At 30.3% G+C, this 13,654-nt stretch overlaps 1 protein-coding gene across 1 annotated transcript; it reads left to right on the top strand.

Moving 5' to 3' along the window:
• The first annotated feature begins 873 nt into the window (after window positions 1–873).
• Window positions 874–8,159, top strand: LOC126833146 (uncharacterized). The gene is made up of 8 exons (XM_050564300.1): window positions 874–942; window positions 2,807–2,896; window positions 3,969–4,039; window positions 4,489–4,681; window positions 5,639–5,685; window positions 6,338–6,506; window positions 7,655–7,713; window positions 8,083–8,159. Exons 1-7 carry the CDS (start codon window positions 874–876, stop codon window positions 7,697–7,699), a joined length of 684 nt encoding a protein of 227 aa, XP_050420257.1. The 3' UTR covers window positions 7,700–7,713; window positions 8,083–8,159.
• The last annotated feature ends 5,495 nt before the right edge of the window (window positions 8,160–13,654 follow it).

The following is a 13,654-nucleotide window of genomic DNA, read 5'->3' as shown; positions in this document are numbered from 1 at the left end:
ACTCAGTATATTTTAGATGTACAAACATTTTATTAATATTTTATGATATGTAAATGAGTGCCATTTCATTTTTTAAAAATTACATCAGACATATGACGGCCATCTTCTTTATAGCATGAAACAAGTCCGACGTTGAAGTAAAGTCCGAATGCACGCCTTTTCACGCCTGTAAAAAACTAGGTATTAGGCATTTAACAGGAGTCCCTTCTCACCCGACAACACACGAATCTCCCGCTCAACTCATGTTGGGTCATTCGACACAAACACTATTTGATTTATTAATACCAAACACCAACGAAGTAGTTATTAATAATCAAGTAACACAAATAAAAAACGGGGGTAAAAGAGACTTAAATTTAGATAAGGGGGATGGTGTGTTAGTTAAAGATTACAGAAAAACAGGTGAAAATTGGCAGAAGGGTACAATTACTGATAATATTAGTCATAATACTCATAAAGTAGTTTTAAATGATGGTTCTGACTAAGGCACAATGATCAGATATGGCCACACGGCCAAAAAGAAAATGAGTTATCTCCTGCTTCTAATTATTCAGACACGCCTAGTGTTGACCAAACAAACTCCATGCAACATATGGTGCAATTGTCTACCATACGCGAGTGCTACACCGGCACAACTTGTCATTCGTGTAATTTGGGTTTCATAACAAACATCAGCGAATATTATTATTTATATTAATCTAACTGTGTATAACAATGTCCATAATAAAAATAAGGAATAGGAGAGGAGAAATGTGACCGCCTTGGGGAACTCCAGAGGTAGTAGGAAAACGTGAGGATAGATGGTCGTTTACTTTAACTTGTTGACATCTGTTTGACAGGTAAGAGCTAAACCAGGATCGAAGAGGATCAGAGATGCCTATGGATTTAAGTTTAGAAATAAGGATTGAATGGTTAACAGAGTCGAACGCCTTACTAAAATCTGTATATATATATAACGTCTACTTGAAGGCCAATTTCCGTAGATTTTATTAAGTTAGATAGAAAACAAATCTAATTAGTGTCGGTCGACCTGCCAGATAAAAAACCATGTCGATTGGAGTCTAAGGTATTTTTAAATGTCTGTGCGAGAGTGGACATTATGAGTTTTTCTAAAAGCTTAGGAATTGGAGCGAGTTTTGCTTTTGGTCTGTAATTAGATACTATAGATTTTCCCCGGTTTTAAAATAATAGACACATTCTTTTAGGCCGACCGCGTCTACGCATGATACTCTGTTGCTCCAATTGCGAAATATTAATATAACTTATATACTACTCTAATTAATACTAAATATTTCAGGGGTTCATAACAGTGTATCTGAGTATTTTATAAATTATTTAATGATATCTAAGCCCGACGACGAAAGAGTGACACGTTTGCGAATTATTTAGTAGATTATTATAGTGTGAAGAAGTCAGTATCCACCTGAAATATGGCTCAAGCATCAGAAGAGCCATTTTTAACCATCAATGCATGCGAGTCATTCCATACCCATTTTAGTTCTAGTTTTTAAACAACTCATCCAAATATTTTTATGTTTTTAGAAAAGTTAAAAGCAATTTTAATAGAAACATACCTACATTAAATTAAATAGTATAAATGAACCTTAACTTCACTCGATAAGAACTCGGGCACAGTTTACATGTAACCTTTTTACACTTGATAAAAACTCGGTCGCAGTTTACATATTGTATGATTTTGTGTTTACCTGTGCCTTGGGCGCAGTTTACAATCGCCGATAAGAGATAAGTGAGCTAATTATAGATAAGACCATATTATTAAAGATTTATTTTTCGGATCTAATTACAAAAAATGTATCTACTGTTTGGTATAATAAAACAATAGTACAAATATTATGTTTAATTTTAAATAGGAATTCTAAAAAGTAAATATGAAGAGTTTATCACATTTTATTTTATTAGCAGAAGTAACAAAAAACTCTAAACGTATTTTATTATAGGTACTACCTATACTTACGACTTCAATATTTCTAATTAAATAACACATTATACTGATAGGAGTCGATTACTTGTATATTTTCCTCATAAACGTATGTATGCGAACAGGGATGTTCTTAGAATATAAGAACATTAATATTGATAGTTAATTTTCTTCTTTATACTTAGTCAGCCAAGGTAAACGGCCGTAAACCACGTCCAGAAAGTAATCATAATAATTACAACATACAATTTTACTTAAATTATTTCTATATATATTTTTTTTACATCCTAAACTTTTCTGGTACACTGATCAATATAATTACCGTGAAGTAATATAGGACTAGAAGTGGAATAACGGTACAATATGAGCTACTTTGTTTTGTTATTTGATAGTTAGCAAACTAGGTATAGGTATAGGATTTGTATATTTTACCTTCTATGTACTTGTCTATTTTACATGATTTTTCGAACCATAATTCATAAGGAGATTTGCTTACTTGACCCGAATTACCTGTGCGTTTTAACACAAACATTGCTAAGTTAACTGCCTCTGCCCACAATGATTTTGGAAAATTCTTGGAATAGATTTGTAATAGAAGAAAAACAAGGGGGAAGTGGCGGTGAATGGCTATTTTAAATATTTATAAATTAGTCTCTTAATCGGGGTGTGTATGTGTGTATATTTACTACAAGAACTCACTTCCTGCCTCTAGACTTACTATTACACAGTGTTATAATATTGTATATAGTACATACCTTGTCGTGTTTTCTAAAAGGTTTGTTCGGTCGCTTCGCGACTTATTGAGCTTACAATTTTATTACATTTTTTCAACTAATTATACATGTGTTATTATTTATGTTAACCTAGGATGATAACCAAAACGCTAAGGCAACATTACCAAACACACATTACGCTGAAGCTTCTGTAGAAAGTTTGGAACAGTCTTCTGAATATAAGGTAAGTCTCTTCTTCTTCTTCTTTATTGTTACATTATAATCAGAATGAGAGGCTCTATAACAAAACGCTGATAGCATAAAATCTGATAATTTTTTTTGATATTTGTTTAAATCTTGAATTGTTTTATTGAATTTAAATGATTGAATATTTTGCAATTTTTTCGTTTTTGTTTGGTCTTAGAGCACTGATATTAAATTTTTAAATTAAACTATTTAATTTAATGTAAGTTTCTAACTGTATTTATTTTATTTTTTCTATAAACATAACAATTTCTGGGTGTATAGTATAAAAACTTGAATTACAGAATACTCAGATACACTTTCTGGGCTTAGAAATGGTATACCATAGCATTGAACTATTCACCTTCTAATATCACTGTTCTTATCTTTGTAGTCAATTCTCAAGCCGTTTTGCTGGATATTTTTATTCCACGATAGTGTTAGATGAAAGCGACATCCGTGTAACTTTATCTAAAGGCGAAACAGTTTTACATGAAAATTGAATAGTTTTCTCGAAATCTATTACAACATCGGGCGGTGATATCGTAATATTGTTTTGAAAACCATATTCACAAATTGATTTTAGGCAAAAAGTGCAAGATATTGTACTTTTATTGGATAGTAAACATATAACGAGTGTTATATAATAGCCGTTGATAAAACCATGTATTGTAAACATTTGTGTGAAGTAATTAGGGTAGTATGAAAATGTACCGCCCATGTAAAACAATTTTGTTATTGCAAGAGTATTTAAATTAGAAACGCAACTGAAAACTACACATTTGAACTCCTTGTTGTTTATTAATACAAATAACTCTTATCTATTTGTTTGAACACCGCGTTCGTCAAGAACTAATTGAACTTCTTCAATAGATTTAGGGAGTGGAGGTCATTATAGGTTGGCTTACCTGTCAATCTGTTTTTACATATGAACGTACCATGATCCTATAAACTTCCAGTAAAATATTTTTAAAAAAAACAATTTGGTTTGTACAATTATAATAGAGTAATTAAAATAGTATACTATTACACATTAAGTTTACACTAATTATTTAATTTTTTATATATTTCAGACTGCAAGGGACGCTTTGCCGTTAAATGACCGGTTGGCCACGGCCACTGAAGCGTCCGAGGAATTAGAGCAGTAAGTCTTTTTAGACATTTTGTCAGCGGTTTCATAATTTCAGGTTCTTTAAAAATAACTATTTATATAAAATTAAAAAAAATTCTTTAATGATAAACAATAATCAAAATCCACAAAAGCTTCAAAAATTTTCGTTTTTAAAAAATTATCAAATTTATTTTTATATAAAAAATGTACATTTAAATACAATATATTAAGTATAAAGAACCAATGAGGGGGAACTGTTAGCCACATGACTACTTTCCCTCAATTTGAATTTATTTGGAAAATATACTTTTCAAAATAAGAAAATAAAATATGTTAGAACATAAGTACTTACTAACCTTATATAGCTTGAATATAGTTCTAAATGAAATTAGTATTAACTATTTGGTTTTGCATGCTTATCTATTTCCTAATAACCTGTGTTTGTACATCTTTTTAATGTTTTGAAATTTGTAAATTTAAAGGATTAAAAACATACTAATAGAAGAAAAGCAACATGTAATAGCCAAATGTCAACAATATTACGAAGAAATAAGGCTTTTAGCAGTAACTGAAAATAGCCCACTAACAAGGGCCAGAAATAAAAAATTAAGATTGTGTTTGTCCAAATGTCAAGATTTAAAAATTTTTATAGAAGATCTGGAAAGTGGTCCTGAGGTAAGTACGGCCCTGTATGCCGGCTACATTTACGCTCGGTTCGCTTGGCACGGGCCGTTTTGTCGGCTATTCGACGCACCTGTTTTTTTGCGCGAGAGGCGTCCAGCCGACACATAATTGACTTGCGGTCATTTTTTTTTCTATAAAAACTATAAAGTTATCTAGATAAGATAACGGACAATTGAGTAATATATCATCTAGATAAGATATTGAATTATTCATTTAACATTTATCTAGTTAAAAGATAAAAGATAAATACAATTTTATCTAGATGAAAAATAGATAAATTATATTTTAACTTTCATAAAATATGTTATACGAAAATGTATGAGTGAACATTTTATATAAATACTTATATACTTTTGTGATATATACTTAGCAGAGAATTAAATATTAAAATTTGATAACTGCTACAAATGAATTACTTTTAAAACCGCAAACAAATATTACACTTAACATATTTTTCCAAAGTTTATATAATAGTATATCTATCTAACACAAATAATAAAAATAATTTGACAGTTAACAGTAATTTTTGATCCGTCAACCGACAGTATTTTGTAATATTTGCCATCCAGTAGATAATTTTGATTTTTATCGATCGCATTTGTAGACTCTGCTGGTTGTGACCCCGCAGGATTGTTAATTTGGTATTGATCACCCTCGTGACATCTTGTGATTTTTTTTGGTTTATTTAAAATGTTTGAAAGCGTACGAAAAGCTTTAGTTACTGACAATTTTATACCCAACTTGTCTGCGATATTTTCTACTATTTCAATACTCTATTCAGAATAAGAGCGGTCCGGGTTGCACATTTTATGTACCATGATCCTATACACTTGCAGTAAAATATTTAAAAAAAACAATTTGATTTGTACAATTATAATAGAGTAATTAAAATAGTATATTATTACACATTAAGTTTACACTAATTATTTAATTTTTTATATATTTCAGACTGCAGAGGACGCTTTGCCGTCTACGGCAGAAATGGAATTAGAGCGGTAAGTTTTTTTAGACATTTTGTCAGCGGTTTCATAATTCATAATAAATTCATTATTGACAAACAATTTTCAAAACCTATGAAAGATTTTTCATTGGATTTCATTTGGTGGGTTACTGAACATAAATATAGTTGGACAACTAAATTTGATATAATCATCTACAAAAGTACCGTCACGTCGTAATTAATCTATAATATTCGATGGGGTGACAGGGGTGCAATTTGACTTAAAAATTAATTAATGATAAACAATGTTCAAAATCCACAAAAGCTTCAAAAATTTTCGTTTTTTAAAAATTATCAAATTTATTTTTATATTTACAAAAAATGTACATTTAAATACATTCTATTAAATATACAGAACCAATGAGGGGGAACTGTTAGTCACATGACTACTTCCCCTCAATTTGAATACATTTGGCAAATATACTTTTCAATATAAAAAAATAAAATGTGTTAGAACATATACTCTAATCAGAATAAGAACAGGCTTCGGCGGCACGAACACTGCCGCCGGTGGGGGCTACAGACGAAATGTAAAGTGGGCGGTGCCTGACCGCCGCCCGACGAAAACTGGTCGGCCGCCGAAGCCTGTTCTTATTCTGAATATAGTATAGCATCATTTTAATGTTATAAAATTTGTAAATTTCAAGGTTACATAAAGAAATTAAAGATAAAAAGAGAAATTTACAAAGGACAATTGAAGCGGACAGACAACAATTATATGGCAACCATGGCGTGAACAAAAAAAGGATAAATAGGAGTATTTCAAGAAACCTCGTTATCAGATCATTTTTAGTTCATCTTAAAGATCGTATCCAGGTGAGTACGGCCCTGTATGCCGGCTATATTTGATAAGATATGGTTTACTAGTAGAGCAGAGCCAAACAACAACTCGTTCAAACGGTCCAACAATAATTCAACTATTACATTTAGTATTATGTATAACAAATTAGAGGTGTACGCTGCTGGGCATATTCAAAATATAAATAAAAAAATGTATTACCTACATGTGAATACCGTACAGTTTTAGAGTGACATCATTAAAATAAATTAATATTGTTTTTTTCTCACTAAAGGTTCATTACAAATTTGACGAAGTTCCACTTTTGAAATTAAATGCAACCGTTTGTGTTTCATTAATTCTAGTAACAAGTGATTTCGTTCATTCGTGTTAACGCTTACCCAACCAATGATAAAATCAAATATCTAAAATATACATTTTGTATTTAAGTATACAACCTTCATTAAAATAATTAAGTATTTTTACTAGTAAATAGAATAATGTACCTTTTCTTCAGAGTCAACTACTAAATCGTCACACTTCCCTATGAACTCGACAACGTCATTAAACTGCATTTCATATAGTTTTCCTAATGCAATATTCGAGTTCACAATTGTTCTATAGAAATGCCTTTGTATTATTTGTTGATTATTTTGAAAACTGAAGGGGCTACGGGGAAAACAGATCAATGTAAATTTTTTTTTTTGAAAATAAGATTTTGGTATTAAATTATTTGTATTGACGTATTGTATTTTTCATGCGCTCGAATCAAGGAAAAAAACAGATTAATCGAGAGTAACGACCGCCGGAAATTTAGACATACAGGCAAAATGTATTACGTTTTGAAGTTAAAAACATGATTTTCTCAGAATAAACAATAATTGACATTGATCTTTTTTCCCTGCAGCCATTTAACTGTTTCAGCTCTAGATTAAACCTGATAACTCATGTACATTTTTTTAAAAAATTACCACCAATTAAACTATAAATATTTTCGTCTGACAGAAGCTTGGAAGTCTGCATAAAACCAACACAATTATTATGATTTATATTTGTATATTATTATTTACAGTTGTCTATCCCCTTCTTAACATTTGTGTCTCAGATCTTAGTTCTTACACCCTAGAGTTCCTGGAAACTATGTATAATAAATATGAGCCTGATTTAAAAAAAAATTAATTTTCAGAAACGAAGTATCAGAGAGCCACGGCCAGGACTATTCGAGTGTTAGGCCCATTTACATAAGTAAGTATATCATTTTTTTTTTCATATTTTAAAAATATTAAAACCAATTTTATTTTGATACGTTTTTGAATAAGGATTTCATTCCAACAATAATAATACTTTTACAAATAAATCTGTCAATAAATTGACATGGTGTACATTTTTTAAAAAACAATTTATTCTTAGTTATTGCCTAAATAAAACTCCTTGAAATCAGCCCACTTAAGAGGATTCTTAATATTTCTTAGTTTAACAGAATATTTAATATTAATTTCTAACTATTTCGGCTAACTCGTCTTTACATATTTGTATACTGTAAATAATTCTTCGTCAATCTTTAATGTCTCTATTATTTTCTCTAATTTTATGTCGAACTAAATCTCTTTACAGCATATTGGACATCAACATCAACCATCATCATGAACGACACATGACCAGACTAGGCCCGCAACAGTAGTGATCCTGGTGAATAACACCAGGGTCCAACCACAATTATTATGTCAATTATTATGTCAATTATTATTAAAGTATCAATATTTGTAACTTGTGTTTTAAGTATAATATTTCATTCTTTTATATCAACTCCTTTACATATATATTTTTCTTGAAATTTTGATATTAAACTTTCAAGATGTCCTAAGGAGTTGATACTATCAGAAACTTATAAAATACTCGTATAAAATACTGTTGTCAGAATATATTAGTCCAATAGGAATTATTTTTCCTAAATAACTGCATTGTACATGCAGTGCCGTATTTCCCAGTAAACACTATAAGCTAGTGCTTAGGGCGGCAAATAATTTTTAATATTACAATATTTTACTATATATAACTAGAACTGAAAGAAATGCTACTCTTTATAAAATATTTTTAGACTAACGGGATTGTGATAATATTTATTGTTAAGGTTATTTTCAATTTCAAAATCGTAGAGTCTATCGCCCAATTATAGCATTGCTGCACTATTTATAAATTTTCCGTTGTCATGTTGTTTTTATACGACTTGACAACAGACAAGTGGATACGACGATCGTAAAATAAGTTAATGGTAATAAATTAGAAAAATATAACATGGGTTGACCGTTGACGATTGTGTGTTTATCTGTATCTAATCATGAAATCAGTTTTTATTTTTAAGTCTATACAATATACCTATTTCTATAAGTGTGTATACTGGGAAATGACACTGTGTCTATATCACAAAATATAATCATCATAATAATAAAATGTCAATTCAAATAGCCGACGTCCCGCCAGTCGCCTAATCGTCTCTTCCATGGGATTCGTATAATACATCTGGCTCATAGACAAGCATAAAGGCGGCTTGGGCAGCGCGTGGCGTTGGCGCGCGTTTTTATCATGTCACGACGTTATCGTATCAAATAATAACGGTGACGGCGTGTGTTGTTTTTATTGCCGAGTTTGTACTTTCCTTAAATTAAACGTAAAATTATTATTATTATTATTAATTACACTGTTGTTCATTGTCATACGTGGTTTTTTATTCAATAGTGTTTCCCGGTGTGTCAAACGTTATCATATATATAATAATGAAAATTAAAAACGGCGAACGGCGTGTTTTGTTTTTTTTTGGTGAATGTTTGTCTTTGTAGTTTGTTATATTACATACGTAAAATTATATATTAAACGTATAATAGTTATTATTAATTACATATTTGTCCGTAATTCGCTCACGGTTTTCGTTCAAGAGAAATCGACGTGTTTCCCGGTGTGCAAACATTACCTATTAATATGCGTCGTTGGATGTCGGTACGTTTTTTAGATTTAGAATATATATAATAATATATAGTATAGTAGTATATTACATTTCGCTTAAACCAAATTATCAAATTAATTAGATGTACAAAATTCTTATCTTTTTCAAACCGCTGTGTGTGGTGATAACGATACATTTCATATTTTTTGTTGAAAAATTTGTTGACTACTAAATAACTTACTGACTTATTTTATATATATGTAAATTATTTGTTTTAGGCCAATACTATAGTGAAATCATAACCGATGCGTGTCCGTTTAGAAGATTGATTGCTACTTCTATCTACTCTGTCTTTAATTAATACAATAAGTAGTTATTATTGTTACCATTGGTTACAGACTGTTATCCTATGCCATCACCGATTAATTTGCCTGCGGCCAACAGAAAACTTACACCGTAGAAGTTCATTTTTTGTTATTTATGAAGTATTTTTTAATAATTAGTGCCTATCTAATCTCTATACTCAAACCTAATTTAAATTGACAGTTTTTTTTTCATTATACAGTGTCTTAACCGACTTCTCTTAACGCTTTAGTTTCTTAACATGCACACACATACGATACTAATGTACAAATAATTAAGACATTAATTATTTCAAATTTTTTTGTTAAAGCTGTACAATTATGATCACTACATAGAATAAAAATTATTTTAGTTTTTTTATATATTTTTTTTTAATGATATATTATTTCACGTTAAATTGGCATTACTTGAATATATTTTAATTATTTCATTTAGTAGGATGATTTACCTATATAAATATGTATGATCACTATCGAGTACTATCACTAACCGTTTGGGGTTTTTAAAATTGTTTTTTGACTTAATTTGTGGTTTTAATATTTTAACTTTGGAAAATTCATATATTGTAGGTAAGCTATGTGGAAATCAACAATTCAAGCTAAGAAAAATCTAATAATTGTCATTAAAGTTGAAAATATAGTTTGTATTCTTTGAAATTGACAAACATATAACTTTATTTTTTTAAATCATGTATGTGATTTCACTTTCCAGATAATTTTTTTTTTAGGAAGTATTATTGTAAATTATTTAGTAGAAAAACATTTATTTACCTATCTAAAAATAACATAATACATGGATTAATTAAAAAAAAGTTTATTGTTGTTAAAATAATAATATATTTATATAATGAAAAATATTTTTTTTTTAAATAATAATAATAGTATATTTGATGCACTGAATAAAAATTGTTCAGATCTAAAAACAATCGATTTTTAGTTTTATACACCTGGGGCTACTTTTGTGTGCTTAAAATTTATATACATTATTGACATAAAATATCTATGTGTTCATTCCGCTCTAATAAGAAATAACTGTATAACATGATCTAATTTATTTTAATCACATTATACATAGCAACATCTTATGCTATTGTAATCATTTCGGTTTTTACTCCCTGGCTTTATAATACTTATTTAACCAACGAATAAATGCATTTTTACACAGTCTTATTATAAAAAATTATAGGTATGTTTTTTAAAAGCTTCAGCAAAAGTCCCTATATCATCTTAATAAATTCTTAAAACAGTTGTCTTTAGATTATTTTAGCGTTCAACATTTTGTGTTCTTAGACCGTTTTTGTGAGTAGTAATCAAAAATCAAAAAAATTTTCTGAACATTTATTTTTACTAACTATTTAATGTTAATTTTTTATATTATATGTATGTATATATATATATTTTTTTTTTTTTGAGCTGCTATTGATATAGCTTGAACTAAATTAGATACTTATTAATATTGACTATTTTGTTTTTTTTTTGTGGTGTGATTTCAGACATAGGGCATAATTAAAACATAAAAATAAAATATTAATTTCAAATCATTTTATTGCATTTTAACATTTTGAAGCATGGTGGTATAAGTAATATACCACTTTTTCAAAAAATAGCCTACTCTCGCGCAGTGGTATATATTTATTACCACCTTCATAATCATGTTCAGAGAAAATCGGTGATAAAAATGCTGTGCTTCAAAGGGTTAAAATTTATATTGAAAATCGACATTTAATTTACTATTTTATTATTTATAGAAGTATAATATAAGTATTCGCTCCACCCTAAAAAAGTATAGTAAATAAAATTATTTTAAAATTTTTGATTATTATCATTTAGTAGGATGAATTGTTGGTTAGCCATCTAAAAATATATCAACATATGGATTTATACCTTTCATGGTTTACTTAAAAAAGTATTAATGTATATATCAATTTATCTATTATGTATAAAATATGTCTGGATAAGTATCAAATAATTTAGGTATTTTATGCACTGAATATTATTATTATTATCATTTTGTACTCTGACCGTTTTTATAATCACCGCCGGACACTCGAATAATCAAAAATATTTGCTACAAATTATTTCAGACATTTCATTCATGTTTTGTACTCTTGAGTTCCCAAGTAACCGTCACACAAACATATCATTCTTCCACACTTTTAAACTTCTAATAACCAACAAACGTCAGACCTTAAGTATCAAAGTACCTTTAGCATTAAAGGTCCAGATCCAAAAACTAAAAGATTTGCATCAAGACATTTCATTTAACCTCTCTTTGGACATTTTTATAAGCTCTGCCAAATAGTCGATCAATAATAATGTATTTATCACTCTTCACTTCTTTCCCTTTTAAGTTTTAATATAAACTAGACATTTCATTCATGTGATTTACTCTTGAATTCTTAAACACTTATGAACTTCTGTTAAACCACCAGACCTTTAATATACATATTTAATGCATTATGCTGTTGGTTACATTCTAAACGTACAGTACGTCATTACCGAATAATGGCATAGACGGTGATTTCTGAACAAATAAGGATTTTAATTCAACCAATATCTAGACATATAACGTATACGTTTGAAAAAGTTTTGTTGCACATAGGAACATCATATCAGACATATACAGACTGACCTCTAAACATTTTTTTCTATTTTGAACCATAGCTATTACCAAGCCCGTGAAGTAAACAACACCTCAAACAATTCAAATTAAAAAAAAAAAAAATTGTCCTTTAAGCAAGCAGCACACTCGCTTTAGTAGTAGGACGTTTCTGACCTGACAGATAGCTAGACTTGCACTACAGTTAACCGGTACTTAGCTTGCAAAACACTTTTCCGAAACTAAGTATGAACTATGATTACTGGATAAAGGTACGATGAATTATAACGGTATACTTTAAAACGTAGTGAGCTGACTCGACACCGTGGCCGGCGTAGCCGGGCACCCCCCTCGGAACCGCTGTGTACAGACATATAACATACTATGTTTAAACAAATTTTGTTTCACAAAGGCAAACCTTAACAGACATTTAGCTGACTGTCCTCTAGACATTTTTATCTGTTTTCAACTCATAAAGTTAAGCGGGATGACACCGGCCTATATTGATGACGTGGTCTATAATATTACAACTTTTACCAAAGACAATTTCCATTATACACTTTTTCCCAATGGCCAGCTTCTTATCAAGCCTCTTTAACTTTTTAAAATTTTAATTTAAACTTAATTTTAAACCTGTTACCTCCTCATAGACTGTAGCCTACAAACCTAGGATATTTTTAGTTGGCGGAGCGAAGCGACGGCGCCGAGCGAGCGAATGCTAAAACACTCGGAGACCTGCCGTCCTTATTAGTTTTCAATACGAATTCCGCCTGCTGATAAGGAACTGGACATTGGTAGTTCATAAAAATTGGTAAAAGTGGTAACAACCCAAGTAAGCAACACCGGACACTTGATATTTATTAACCGTCTAACTTCTAGACTATTCTTTTCAATTTAAAATTTAAAAAAATTACAGATACATAGCTAGACTTACTCTACACTTAATCAGTACTTGCCTTGCAAAATATTTGTCCATAACTAGGTATGAATTCTGATTACTAGATACAGCCTATAGGTACCATGAATTATGACGTCATTCCTTTAAGACGTATTGCGATGGCTCGACACCGTGGCCGGCGCAGCCGGGCACCCCCCTCGGAATCTGTGACCTCCCCGAAAATACTTTGCAGCGAGGGGACGTGAGCGTGCCCGGCGTAGCCGGGTACAGTACCGGGAATCTGTGACCTACCCGCCCGACTCGGGGGCCTGGGGGCGGAGCCCCCAGCTAGAGCGAAGCTCTAGTATTTAATAAAAACCCAATCATTAGTCGATGCAATCGCGAAC

This window comes from Adelges cooleyi, unplaced genomic scaffold (assembly GCF_023614345.1).
Source record: "Adelges cooleyi isolate 19-005CV unplaced genomic scaffold, UGA_ACOO_1.1 ACOO_flye_CR_arks_rails_tigmint_CR_PRNA_191, whole genome shotgun sequence".
Taxonomy (NCBI): domain Eukaryota; kingdom Metazoa; phylum Arthropoda; class Insecta; order Hemiptera; family Adelgidae; genus Adelges; species Adelges cooleyi.
The sequence above is the reverse complement of the archived record's forward strand: the minus strand, read 5'-3'. Positions and strand labels throughout refer to the sequence as shown.

Excerpts from the sequence above, each read along its gene's own strand:
- LOC126833146 (XM_050564300.1), top strand. The coding sequence starts at position 874 with ATGCCTATGGATTTAAGTTTAGAAATAAGGATTGAATGGTTAACAGAG. Across the intron at positions 943-2,806 it reads CGAACGCCTTACTAAAATCT|GATGATAACCAAAACGCTAA; the intron begins GTATATATATAT and ends ATGTTAACCTAG. Across the intron at positions 4,040-4,488 it reads GCGTCCGAGGAATTAGAGCA|GATTAAAAACATACTAATAG; the intron begins GTAAGTCTTTTT and ends GTAAATTTAAAG.